The sequence below is a fragment of the Pinus tabuliformis genome, chromosome 9, assembly GCF_031772625.1.
Source record: "Pinus tabuliformis cultivar Carrire ecotype Pingquan chromosome 9, CPIR1, whole genome shotgun sequence".
In the NCBI taxonomy this organism is placed as follows: domain Eukaryota; kingdom Viridiplantae; phylum Streptophyta; class Pinopsida; order Pinales; family Pinaceae; genus Pinus; species Pinus tabuliformis.
In genome coordinates, this window is record NC_142307.1 from 2,007,729,590 (window position 1) to 2,007,741,966 (window position 12,377).

General features: G+C 36.9%; 1 protein-coding gene across 1 annotated transcript; it reads left to right on the forward strand.

Annotated features, from left to right (window-relative positions):
• The first annotated feature begins 3,625 nt into the window (after positions 1–3,625).
• Positions 3,626–5,045, forward strand: LOC149157114 (transcription factor MYBS3-like). Its single transcript, XM_089444992.1, has 2 exons — positions 3,626–3,905; positions 4,303–5,045. The coding sequence occupies exons 1-2, from the start codon at positions 3,626–3,628 to the stop codon at positions 5,043–5,045; spliced, it is 1,023 nt and encodes a 340-aa protein (XP_089301118.1).
• Positions 5,046–12,377: the final 7,332 nt, after the last annotated feature.

Genomic DNA, 12,377 nt, shown 5'->3' on the forward strand with positions numbered 1-12,377 from the left:
TTTTTCATTGTTTAAATTAGATTTTTGAATACATAAATAGATTCAACTCCTTGAAAATCCTCTTGAGCCCTTGATCACTTGATTTAAAAAACTCTTGCGTAAACTTGCAATTCCATCATCATTTTTTATAGTTGAACATCAAACAAAATATAAAATAATTAGATTACTTGAAATGTTTTAACCATAAGATTTTCATTTATCCAATTATTTTATATAATATATACATAATTTTTTTAAATATACGTTAATATTATTTAATCTACACATTGAAATATTTTATTTATGTCCACATTGAAATTTTTTTATTATTAATATTTAATTGTATATTAAACATAAAGGAATTTAGCATCTTTCTTTTACTATTTTTTTAGGAAGAAAATAAATGTTTATACTTTAATTAATTTTTTTTGGGTTTTGAAATATTTTATTATGATAAACATTAAAATAAAATAAAAATAATTAATAATTTATATGAAGTTCATATTAAATTACCATACATTACTTAACATGGTTATTTAAATAATTTATTTAAACTTTACATTGAGAAATTTTTAAAAAGTATAAAAAATATATATCTTCCACACACTTAAATATAATGTTAATCTTTAATTATTTTCTCTTTTTCTAGAGTTGATATAAAATTATGATACTTTATATGGCAATCAAAATATTTTATGATGGTTTAGAGTGAAACTAAAATATTTTTACCACATCTCCTTCACACTGGGTTGTAGCATCAAAAACCAACCAAACATAATGTTTTAATATCACAACCAACCAACCAACCATAGTGAATTTTATAGTGTTTTTAACATCAACAACCCAACAACCAACTAACCAACCATTCTGAATTTTATTATGTTCTTAACATCAACAACCCAACTCGTCAACCAATCATTGTTTTATATATATATGTGTGTGTATCTATAGATATCTATATATATATATATATATATATGGAGATGGTATTGTTTTTTATTTAAAAAATAATTTATTTTTATTTTAAAATTGAATATTGAAAAAATTACACATCTCCCTAAAATCTTACTTAAAATATACTTATAGAAATAATATATATATATATATATATATAATGAGTAACAAAATAAACATATAAAATTTTATAATCTTTATAAAATTAAATCGTGTACATATAAATTTTAATATCTTTATACATTTTAATTATAATTATTTTAATATCTTTATACATTTTAATTATAATTATTTTAGTTGTAATTGAAAAAAAAATACTATTACTCTCCTAACATGAAAATATGATAAAATTCAACCCACCAATAACACACTGATGCAGATGCTTGTCATTGTCAAGATGTTAATTTATTAAACTTAGTTGATGTTAATTTATTAAACTTATTTTAGTCTTACATGGAAGGAAAACATAAATTTACACTAAAAGTTCTTCATATCTACAACTATAAAATGTAGACAGAACTTAAATACATTAAATTTTTATTCATATTCACACTTATAAGGTGAGTATTACTAAATTTGTATTAGTGAGTATTACTAAATTTGTATTAAGTTATTTTAATTTAAATAAAATTTTAAATAAGATTTATATGTAGTTAAATATTTATTTTTGAGTAATATTTTCAATAAAAATAATAAAATTATTTATAATAAATAAATTATTTGCAATAATATAATAAAGCACATATGTTTTGAGCTGGTTTTAATTTCTTTCTAGCTTTAATTTCAAACTTTAGAAAGAGATTACATTATATTTCAAGTTCATTTAACTTTTATAGAAATATTAAAATTGTATGTATTAGTTTCGCTGCAGCTCAATTGGTGATCAAAGTAATGTAAAATCTGTAAAAACTAAGAAATCCAAAATTCAAATCTCTCCAATTTTCCTCTAAAATACAAAAAAAATATTTTAATATATAAGTGATTATTAATTTTATGCAATGATAATAATTTAAATATTTAAAAAAAAAAAAAAAAATTAATAATTTAGTTTTTCATATTTTTATATATTTATATATTTCAATGTTCACGAAACATTTTTAAAAATTAATACTATTATTTTACAATTTTTATTATATATTTAAAATTTTATTTAATTAAATTTTCTCAAAACTTTCTTAATATAACCTAATTCCTATTCACAAAATAAAGTAAAAAATTGCAATAGAATTAAATTAGATGCCTCTTTGAAATATGGATCATATGAAATTGGTTTAAAAGACATTTATGATAAGATAAGAGTTGTGTGTTATTTTTTGGAAGTGTTTTTGGAAAGTTTTTCTAGTCTAATTTTTTAGGCAGAAATTTACTGAAATCACAAGTTTGATGGGTAATTGCTGCACAATGCAAGTGTCTTAGAAGTTTTTCGGAGTGATAAATTCATATATACAGTCAAAAAATTAGTTTAAATAAGACAAATCAAGATTGCACATCAAAATTGTCTGACATAATTATCTGACATAAGAAAGTCCAAAAAATCACACTACCCCGGGCTTTCCACCCTGCCCTTCAGCACCGCCCTAGGCTTATCTTTTTTAATATTCTTTTATGATATGCCCAAAAATTCTCTGAAATAGGGGTTGCTGTGGCCCATTTGTAGTGGCGAATTGGTAGCCTTCTTTTTTAAGTCGATGAGCCTTTACACTTCTACAACGTAACCATTAATATACGGCGAAGGATAATTAATATATGAGAAGACTCACCTGACGCGTTCTGCGCTGACAGAAGTTACTGCCAAGATATGATCATATTCATAATAAAAGCTCAACAGATTCCCAGCTAGTTCCATCTTATTATGGGAGTTGTCTACCGATGCCTATGGGCTAATTACCCTGGTGTTTTCCAACACTGTTTCTAGCCACTGTTGGGATTAATTATTTCTAGGTTTTCTCTTCACTTTTTCAAGATCTCCGCTTTGTCAAAAAAATTTTAATGTTTTTCAAATTAATCACATTTTATATTTTTATCTACCAACTTTACTTTTTTTTTACTTATTAAAAAAAACCAACCTATAACTACCCACTTTACATTTTGGTTTTACACAAGAAACCAGAAACACTGACCTATAAATTGTACCCGAGAATCAGTCTCATGCGCAGAAGCTATTCTAAGGCATTTAATGAGTTACTTTCGCATTATGAGCGAAGAATGCGAGATGAATGTGTGCAGATCAAATGTATTTTTATTTAATGTTCACAACTATTTGAGGCGAAGAATAAATTTATTTTTATTTAATGTTCACAACGATTTGAGGCGAAGGATAAATTGATCTATCTTTTATAATTTATACCTTATATAGATGTTCATGCTGCTTGCTCTATTGCTCTTTTGGAGCTCAGCATTTGTAAAACACAGACCCTAGGCATTTGCCTCCATTAAGGGCCATATGGAGCAGAGCCGACGTCCAAAGAATTATACAAGAAGTAATTACCTGCAATTGATGGAGGTCTGCTGGCAAAAAGCAGATCATGAGTCTTCATAAACTCCCTTGCCATATCAGGAGAAGAGATGACTAAGACGAGCTTGGAGCCGAAGTAGAGAGACATGAGGGGCCCGAATTTCACGAATTGGGCTGTGTCTGGTTTTTTTTGTCTGTCTCTTGGCTTTCGATTAATTAATTCCAAGGCCGGTAAACATGTGTTCGCACTGTGGGCACAATGGCCATAATTCCAGAACATGCCCCAACCGTGGTGTGAAATTGTTTGGAGTTCGGCTAACTGATGGGCCGATACGCAAGAGTGTGAGTATGGGAAATTTGTTGCATTATTCCAACAACGCCTCTTCCTCTAATAACAGCCCGGCCTCAGCTTCAGCTATGGAGCCTTGCGAATCAGTTGCTAATGCTGCTGCTTCTGCAGATGGTTATGTATCCGATGGTCTCGTTCATAACAATTCTCGAGGAGAGAGGAAGAAAGGTACAAGATTTACATTGGATTCCAAACTGTCGAGCCTTTTAGTTTAGTGGGCTTGAGAAGAATTCAGGTTTCTTCTCTGTTATGATCATTTGGGTTCCTTCGATTTTGAACAAAGCTTTTTGTTCTGGAATTTCTTGATTATCAGCAAATAATCTGAGTTGAACAAAATTCATGCACTGTCTTCTCTCTTGCGAGCTTAAAAAGTTTGAGCTGTGAATTTTTCTAGATTTCTTTGAAATCAATCAATCTCTTAGCCCTTCAGTTTTGTTGCTCTTTTCTTGTGTGACATCATTAATCCCTTCTAATTTGATGCCATAAAAAGTTTAATTTGCTTGTGTTTATTTCTTGCTTAATGATTACTAAAGAATTCAATGTTTATACTATATCATGATCTCAGGGGTTCCATGGACTGAAGAGGAACACCGCATGTTTCTCATTGGCCTTCAAAAGCTTGGAAAGGGTGATTGGAGAGGTATATCAAGAAACTTTGTGCCGACAAGAACTCCTACTCAGGTTGCTAGTCATGCACAAAAGTATTTTATTAGGCAGAGTAATCTAACCAGAAGGAAACGACGTTCTAGCCTGTTCGATATCACTGCTGAACCTATCAGTTGTCCATTACCTTCGCCTGCCTTGCCTGTATTGTCATCACATTCGGCCTCTGATCAAGAAGAAGCCGAATCAGGTGATAATTCCGCAAATTCTGCAGATGTAGAAGCTCTTCTTCCTCAGGTTGATGAAACAGCTTCTGCTGATCTGACAGTGTTCCTAGGTTTTGTTACCCCTTATGTACCATATGGGGATGCTGATCTGACAGTGTTCCCAGGTTTTGTTACCCCTTATGTACCATACGGGTTCCCCATATGGCACACTTTTAGACCCACAATATCACAAAATTCCAATGTTTATAAGCCAACAGCTGTAATGCCAACTGCTCCAATAAAAATGGACGAATGCACAGGGTTATCCCAGTTAAGCCTCAGCGGTGGTGTTGCAGCGGCTTCTGCAATCAAACCCTCAGAACTGTCACTCAAATTACATGGAAGACCCCCCTCTAGACAATCAGCATTTCAGGCAAAACCATCTCTCAATGAAAGCAGTAGTTTGAGTTCCAGTAGCAATGTCATCAGTGTAGTCTGAATTGCAAGGAAAAGTAGGTGTGAAGAAGATGATGGTTTGGATTTTATAATGGAAACAATGGTGGTTTCCATTATCTATATATGGGTTTCTTCTGCAGCACAAAGGTTGTGTGCCTGGTTGACATTGCAATTGCTCCCAGAAATCTTCATGTCGATCTCTAGCATTGATCTTTAGTATGCTAAATGAGGCAACAATCTGTAATTGAGTTCGCGACAATCTGTAATTGAGTTCTTGGCCGTGACATGTTGAGGGTACAAATCACCACAAGAGCTGAAAGCAAAGAAAGTGGTATTCTGCAATTACAAAGATCCATGAATTTGACTCAAAAAAGAATACGGTGCTTTGCAAAGACAAGTGGTTACTCTATGGGGTGAAGGGCAAGTACTTATTGTGAAGTGACTAAATATATATATATATTTTTATCAATGCCTCATATTAATTGATTCTATTAGTTTTTAGGAAGGTGCAGGAAGTACCAGTAGGGTGTTCCCGCTTTCTTGTTTATTTTGAATTTTTTACTGTGTAACTTACTCCAGATAGATATTAAAGTATGCATATTTGAATATTGGCTTATATTGCGATGGATTGATTCTCATTCACCCTCCAATGGTCTATTTGAATTTATGTTCTTATTCTGCTTTGCAGATACGGTTTTTAAGAAATTAACATAGTGCTAATTGCACTACAGACAAATGCCATTTTTTTGGTCGTTTGCGGTGCAGTTGGAACATTTCATGATAATGTTCCATCATCTATAAAAGCATTGTTCATCATAGTGAAAGAGCATTGTGGTAACGTATAATAGCTGGAATTGTGTCAAAATATCATAGTTGGAAGTATATGTATGTGTTATTGCTTATATTATGTAACTTAGGAATGATATTGTGGGTTGATAAGAAATAGTGAAAAATTGAGATTTTTCATTTTTTTTAATGGTTCTTCATGGTACGCCGCCGCTCTCTTTTTATATGACAAAGTCAATTGTAAAGATATAAATATAATTGATTGAAAATGTATAAATAAATTGTTATTTCTGATTATAATGACATTTAACATTATTAATGACCAATTAAAAAAAGTAATGGTGAGATTTAGTTATTTTATGTGTGAACAACAATGAAATATTATAATTTAGTGGTCAACCCACTTCTTGAATCCAACCACTGAACGATATTGCACGCCACTTCCTGAATCCAACCACATCACGGAAGGCCAGAGATGCCACGTCACAAATGAAGGTCCCACCATCTGTGCTAGTGTTAAAGCAAGAAGGAAGTACGTTGAGAAGCGTAGCAGCACCCACATGATTGTTTTGTCATGATAAACACAACCACTTATCACTCATGTTGAACGACAACCTGCATGCATACCAAATGCCTTATTAAACCTGCCTTATTATGTCCACCAACTCTTGGAATCTCATGTGGTAATGGAATTCTAGTTTTATAAATTCGTCCATCCCGGTTTTGATGTCTTCTTTTTGCTTATTGAGTGCTCCTAATTGCCCCAAGAATGATCATCGCCGAAGAAAGAAGGTACCACACAAACGGATTGTCATGAATTGGCTTGAGCTTATGATGTTGCTAGCCTTTGAAGCACTAGGATGCAATGGCAATCCTGAAGTGATTTATAAGGTGCATGAGATGTGACTTGTGAATGGATGTGAGCCATTTTCTGCACAAATGAGGAGGGCCTATGTTGTTCACGTTTTTGGTGTGGCGAAGCAGGAGGCAGCAAGCGGCAAGCCGGGGTGATTGGAGCAGCGAGCCAGTTTATTGAACTAGCCAACAAGTAATGAACGAGGCAAGTAACGAACTCAAAGCCAGCATCAGGGATGCCATCCCAGGAGGGTGGTTAGAAGGTGAGGTGATTCTATCTTTCAGAAATGCCAGTGCTCGGCGGCTTGATTTTCCATTTGTTCATGGAAGGTGTTTCTCCGTGCAGACCTGAGAATGGTCTTATCTACTACAATGAAATAAGCCAATCCACTCACTGCCAATCAAAGTACATACAACACAACATCAACATGCACTTCATGCCCTAATCATCATAACGAGAGAGGTCAACCCAATTAACAAGATGAATGAGAGTGGCAATGAAAATGGAGAAAAATGTAGCATGTGCCGAGTCCAAGCAAAACACTGTAAGCAAACAATTTAGTAATTAAGATTTCTTGATCAAAGCATGGATGAATGCATAACTGTTCAAGCATTTTAGTAAAGTAGTTTAATATTGTAATAGTAGATTAATGAAGTCTGCAAAATTGTCATGTAAAAACATTGATAGAAACTAAGGAGAATTAAGCAACTGCAACGTGGGAATATCCATTATTCAACGTAATTATTGACTTACTTGTAGAGATGATGAGTGCCTATGCAGCATGGTTGAGATTAGCTCTCGCCCAAGGAACCGCCCTTGCTCCAAGCAACTGTAAATTATTATCATTAACCCAACCCAACAGTTAATAAATAAGCCCAATTATATGAATATCAGTCGAGGCACTGACTTAACTCTGTACTGATTGATTGATTCACTAACAAAATTCACTCACTGCGGGAATGGGGAAAGCTACACATGCAATTGCAGTTGCCTTGGCCCCTGCTTTCACGGCGACAGAAGGACATTGACAGTAATACAATGAATCAACATTGAAAAGAGGGGAGGAGCGGTAGTGGTCTCCACGAGTTTACCTCACTCCGATTGAAGCTTATGAATCTCACCGCCTCCCTCCACAGAAGACCTCTCCCGCATCCATCAACATGCAGACCGACGTGCGCAAGGACGTATCTACAAGCATCAACTACCAATAGGCTGGCTCTCATAGGCATCCCTAAGGGGGTCATGTTACCACTAGCCCTTCCACAGGTACTATGAATAGGCATGGCCCTATCTATCTCTTGATCTCATTGCGGGCACACCTTCCTTTGTGTAGGGGTACAGGTCATTCTATACGAGCATATCGTAGGCAGATCGCTACTGCTAGTATTTCAGTTCGCTTATGTGGGTGGAACATGAACCTGGTGAACAGCTAAACACCCGGCCTCGCTTCCGCCGACAAGATTCAGTAGTGAATTTACTGGAGGGCTTAGTAAACGGCAAGCAAAACCAACGAGGCAAATTCTGCATTGCTTTGAAAATACAAGACAAAGCAACCACAACACCATATGTCTCTGTTCTAGGCTATCACATGCACAATTCCATCTGTCTCTGTTCTGGTTCTATCTTTTCTCTAGTTCTATAGTCATGTTCTAAGATTACAAAATAACATTTAATATTTATGAACTAATGTTAGTAATAGTTTCCTGATATAAAATGTGAACGAAATAGATGGAATATCCTATGAAGAATAGGAAAAATATCATGGGTATAGCCTCTTCCCCTAGGGATGTTGAATGTTAATATCCAATTCATGCAAGATCATGCACTGATCTGTAAGTTTATTAGGATATAGCCAAAAAAAAGCATTCCTCCATTTGATTGTAGCAAGATGGAAGCCAAAAGCCCACTATAAGGTAAAATTGGGCTCAAAAGGGTTTTTCACTATGATTTTTTCGGGAGCCTTTACTTCTTCAACTCAATCGGGCTATACTTGTGACATTGGGTGGAATGCCTTAACCCTGATAAAGAGGATTTTTCTTCAGCCCCAACCTGGATAAGCATGTATTCTCTTCCTTAGATATTGGGATTTGGAGACATTGGAGGAGATTGGTAATAAGTTAGGTGAAATTATGTGCCTATCAGAGCAAATAATGCATGACTTGTCTACCTCATATGCACGGATATGCGTATACATGGATATCTTTAACTCCCTCCTTGAGGCAATAGCTTTGGAATTAGAAGACAAAGACTGGTTTCAAACCCTTGACTACAAGCACATCCCTTTTAGGTGTAGGAGATGCCACAAGCATGGACACTTATTCCATGATTTACCTCTCAATGAGGCCAAAAACGACACAAGGTGTTAGTCTCCTATACCAATAGGGTTTCATTTTTCATGATTGACAATGGAAGTGCCAAAAATGTTCATGTTTGTTGTAACAAAGGTTCCATATTTTGTGAAAGGAAAAGGCAGTTAAAAAATGAAAAGAGGATATGCCTTAAAAGAATAATCAAAAGGCAAGAAAATGAATTGGTCAGAAAGAATAATTGAAATGAACCCCAAAGAAAGACCAGGAAAGTGGCTAACTTAAATGCCACTGCTATCTTGATGGATGGCCCAACAGTTCAAACTGGACCATGCCATGTTTTAAATTGCCTGCTCTAGATTAGAGAATGAATACCTGTCCAAACAGTTCAAGCTTGGCAGATGAGTAGCTACATAGAGAAAGGAGGGAGCCCAACTTCTTAATCTGGGCCCTTGGAAGAAATAAGGGTAGATTTAAATAGGAGGATAGCCAAAATAAAAGAGGATTATCAAGGTTTGCAAGGCTAAGTGCACCCATCCAAGAGAAGAAAAAATGTTAGGTCTATTAGGCAGGGTAGGCAGTTGGAGGTTGCAGAAGCAAGGTCTGACCACATGATATATGGAAAATCATATCTTTTCCCATCAATAAGAGAAGGGCAAGACCAATGGTCTATAAGGCAAACTATCAAACCATGCTTAACTTCCCTCATTCCCTTCAGAAGATTTCTTACTAATATCCCCTTGAGGACTTTTAAGATCTGCCTAAACAGTCCTTCTTACAGTTCTCCCTTGAGAAAGTCATGTCAAGTTGTGACCTTCTTCTTCAAAAAAGAAGCCACATTTCTTGTGTAAAGCCCTCACTTCATACTTCATCCATTTCTGGTTTCCCACTTCACCTCACATACCCATATTAACTCCTAACCCTATTATATAGCTCCTTAGTCACATCCCCACCCCTATTTTCTACAAAAAACTATATAAAATTCCCAAAAAACATATTAAATATCCCCCCCCTTAGCATTATAGCTAAGTAACATGGTTATGGGAGACATTAGTCCATCTAGGGCTATAGTTAACCCTTCTGCGTCCTTACCCCGGAATTAGTCTAACCCCTGGTTAAGACTAATAGCCTATGCCTAAACCCTCACCCACCTAAACCCTTGCAAAAATTGCCCCCGCAGTTAAACCCCAATGTTTAAATGGTAAAAGTTTTAAATATTTTTTATTAAACCTTGTGTCGCATTGACCCGCATTAATCCGACCCCAAAAAACCCACCCGAACTAAAGTTTCAAACCTGCGCCACAAAATATTATTTAAAATAACGGGCGGGTCCCGCTCCGAAACCTGCACGCCGCGTCGGAGGCCCCGCCAGCCGTCGATCTCCCACCGCGCCCGATCCAACGGTGGGTGGGTGTTTTGAGCCGCCAACATGCTGGGCTTTAACGTCCGGGGGATGGGCGGTTTTGCCGCCGTACCCCCGCCACGTGTCGACAGCCCGGGGTGTTCGGAGGCCTCCCCCCCGAAACCGCTTCTGCCCAAAGGCGGTGCGGGGAAACCGGAAACCGCCGTCCAGAAACCGTCCACCGCCCATTACGTCAGCGCTCCCGTCACCATGACGTCACGCCCGGGCCCCCGCCGCTGCCCCACGTCGCCTGCCACGCTGTCCTCCCGCGCCCACGCTGTGCCACCGTGTCCCGCCTCGTCATCATCCCAGTCAGCATCCACATCACCCGTCCGTACCTGGGGCCCGCTGATGATGTCATGCTGATGTCATCACGGGAAAGCGCCAAAAGCGCGTATGCGCCAAATTTGTCGTTAAAAACGCCGAAAGTGACCGTTTTCGGTCATTTTCATTGCAAACTTGCGGCTGCGCTGTTCTGCTGTTCACCCCAAACGGCCTCCAGATTTCAAATTTCATCACCTTGGACGCCGCCACCTGCAAATTCGACGTCAGTCTTCGCCCTCCAATCAACTCGACCACCCTCGGCGCTAGCTAATCTAGGTATTTGCCAAATTCAACCTGTTTGCCCGTGTTCTTCCTGTTCTCTGCGATATTTCCGCTAAATTACCTACAAAACTCCTAAATTAATGGTGCTGTCCTGTAAATGATCAGCCTAAATTATCTAATGCACCCCTTGTTTAAGAGAACCACGGACTGTTCATAACTAGAATCCATTTTCAGGCTTGAATTTTCAAAATAAGTTACACACCAGCCCGACATTGTTACCTTTTGTCGTGTTTCAATTCAAGCTCTCAGAGCATTAAGCTACAATCCTTTTCTCCTCTGCATTTGCCCTCACTGTCTCTAAATTATGAGAGTTCACCAGAGGAAACCAAAGCTCAAGTCAAACTCTGCAAATTGTCCTTTTCAATATAACAACTTTAGCTTCAGCTAGACTCATTCTGCCACTCCTCTTCAAATCCTCATAAGCTATCATCTTCAGCCTGTTATACTAAAAAACTTCCTTCTAAAGATAACACCTGAAAGTTCTATAATGGCTACACCATCAGCTCTTAGTGTCACGCCTATGAATCCACCAAACAAGGAGCTTGAAGCCATGCCTCTTGCTGATAGAGATTACCTTATCCAAGATCTTGTTGGTGACAGAAACCACTTGCAGACCTTCTGCCAGTTGAGAAACAGCTATCTAAGCAACAATGACACATATGGTATATGGGAGTCCAATCTGCCTTATTATTTCCTCCCATCTGTTAATATTTTTCCAGAGATCATCTGCTTATGTGCTGAGAACTATGATCCAACTCAGAGAACTGTTAAGTCTCCATCTGGGAGCATACTTTTCCACATTAACCCTGACTCCATCAACCAAATGCTCAATTTCAAACAGACTCAGCTGTTGTTTCCCTTCTCCATGAACTATTTGCTGGATGCAGGCTCCAAACTCTCCAGTGCTAACATTGAAAAGATCACCAAGACATTCATGAGGGCAGACCGCCAGCCTACAGGCCCACCTCCTTTCTTATATGTCCATTTCAATGAGTTAGGCAAGCTCCTAGTTGATATGATCTCTTATGTGCTGGGCTTCAAAACCAGTGAGCACATTGATGAAACAGTGTTGGTATTATTAGCTGCATATAGTCCAGGCCAGCCCCCTGCTTACAAGTATAACTTTGCCAAGTTTATAGCCAATAAAATACATGACCAGCTGTTGAAAGTGGATAGGGAGGGAGTATTTAAATATTCATCATATATCTACCACTTATTCATGTATTACCAGTCTGAAATCTTCCAATGCCCCATCAAGAAATTGGATTCTAGGGGTGAAAAGAGGTCTGTCATCTTTTGGTCATCAGTTTTCCACGAAGTTAAAGACTCTCCATATTCTTACTGTGAGTTTGTCGACCAATTTGTTTACCCAGTCTCTTGCCTCTTAATGAGATCCCCTCCTCCTAGACTGTCATTTGA

Bases quoted from the DNA above. Each gene is read 5' to 3' on its own strand.
- LOC149157114 (XM_089444992.1), top strand. From the start codon at position 3,626: ATGTGTTCGCACTGTGGGCACAATGGCCATAATTCCAGAACATGCCCC. The intron at 3,906-4,302 runs GTACAAGATTTA...TCATGATCTCAG, and splicing joins TCGAGGAGAGAGGAAGAAAG to GGGTTCCATGGACTGAAGAG.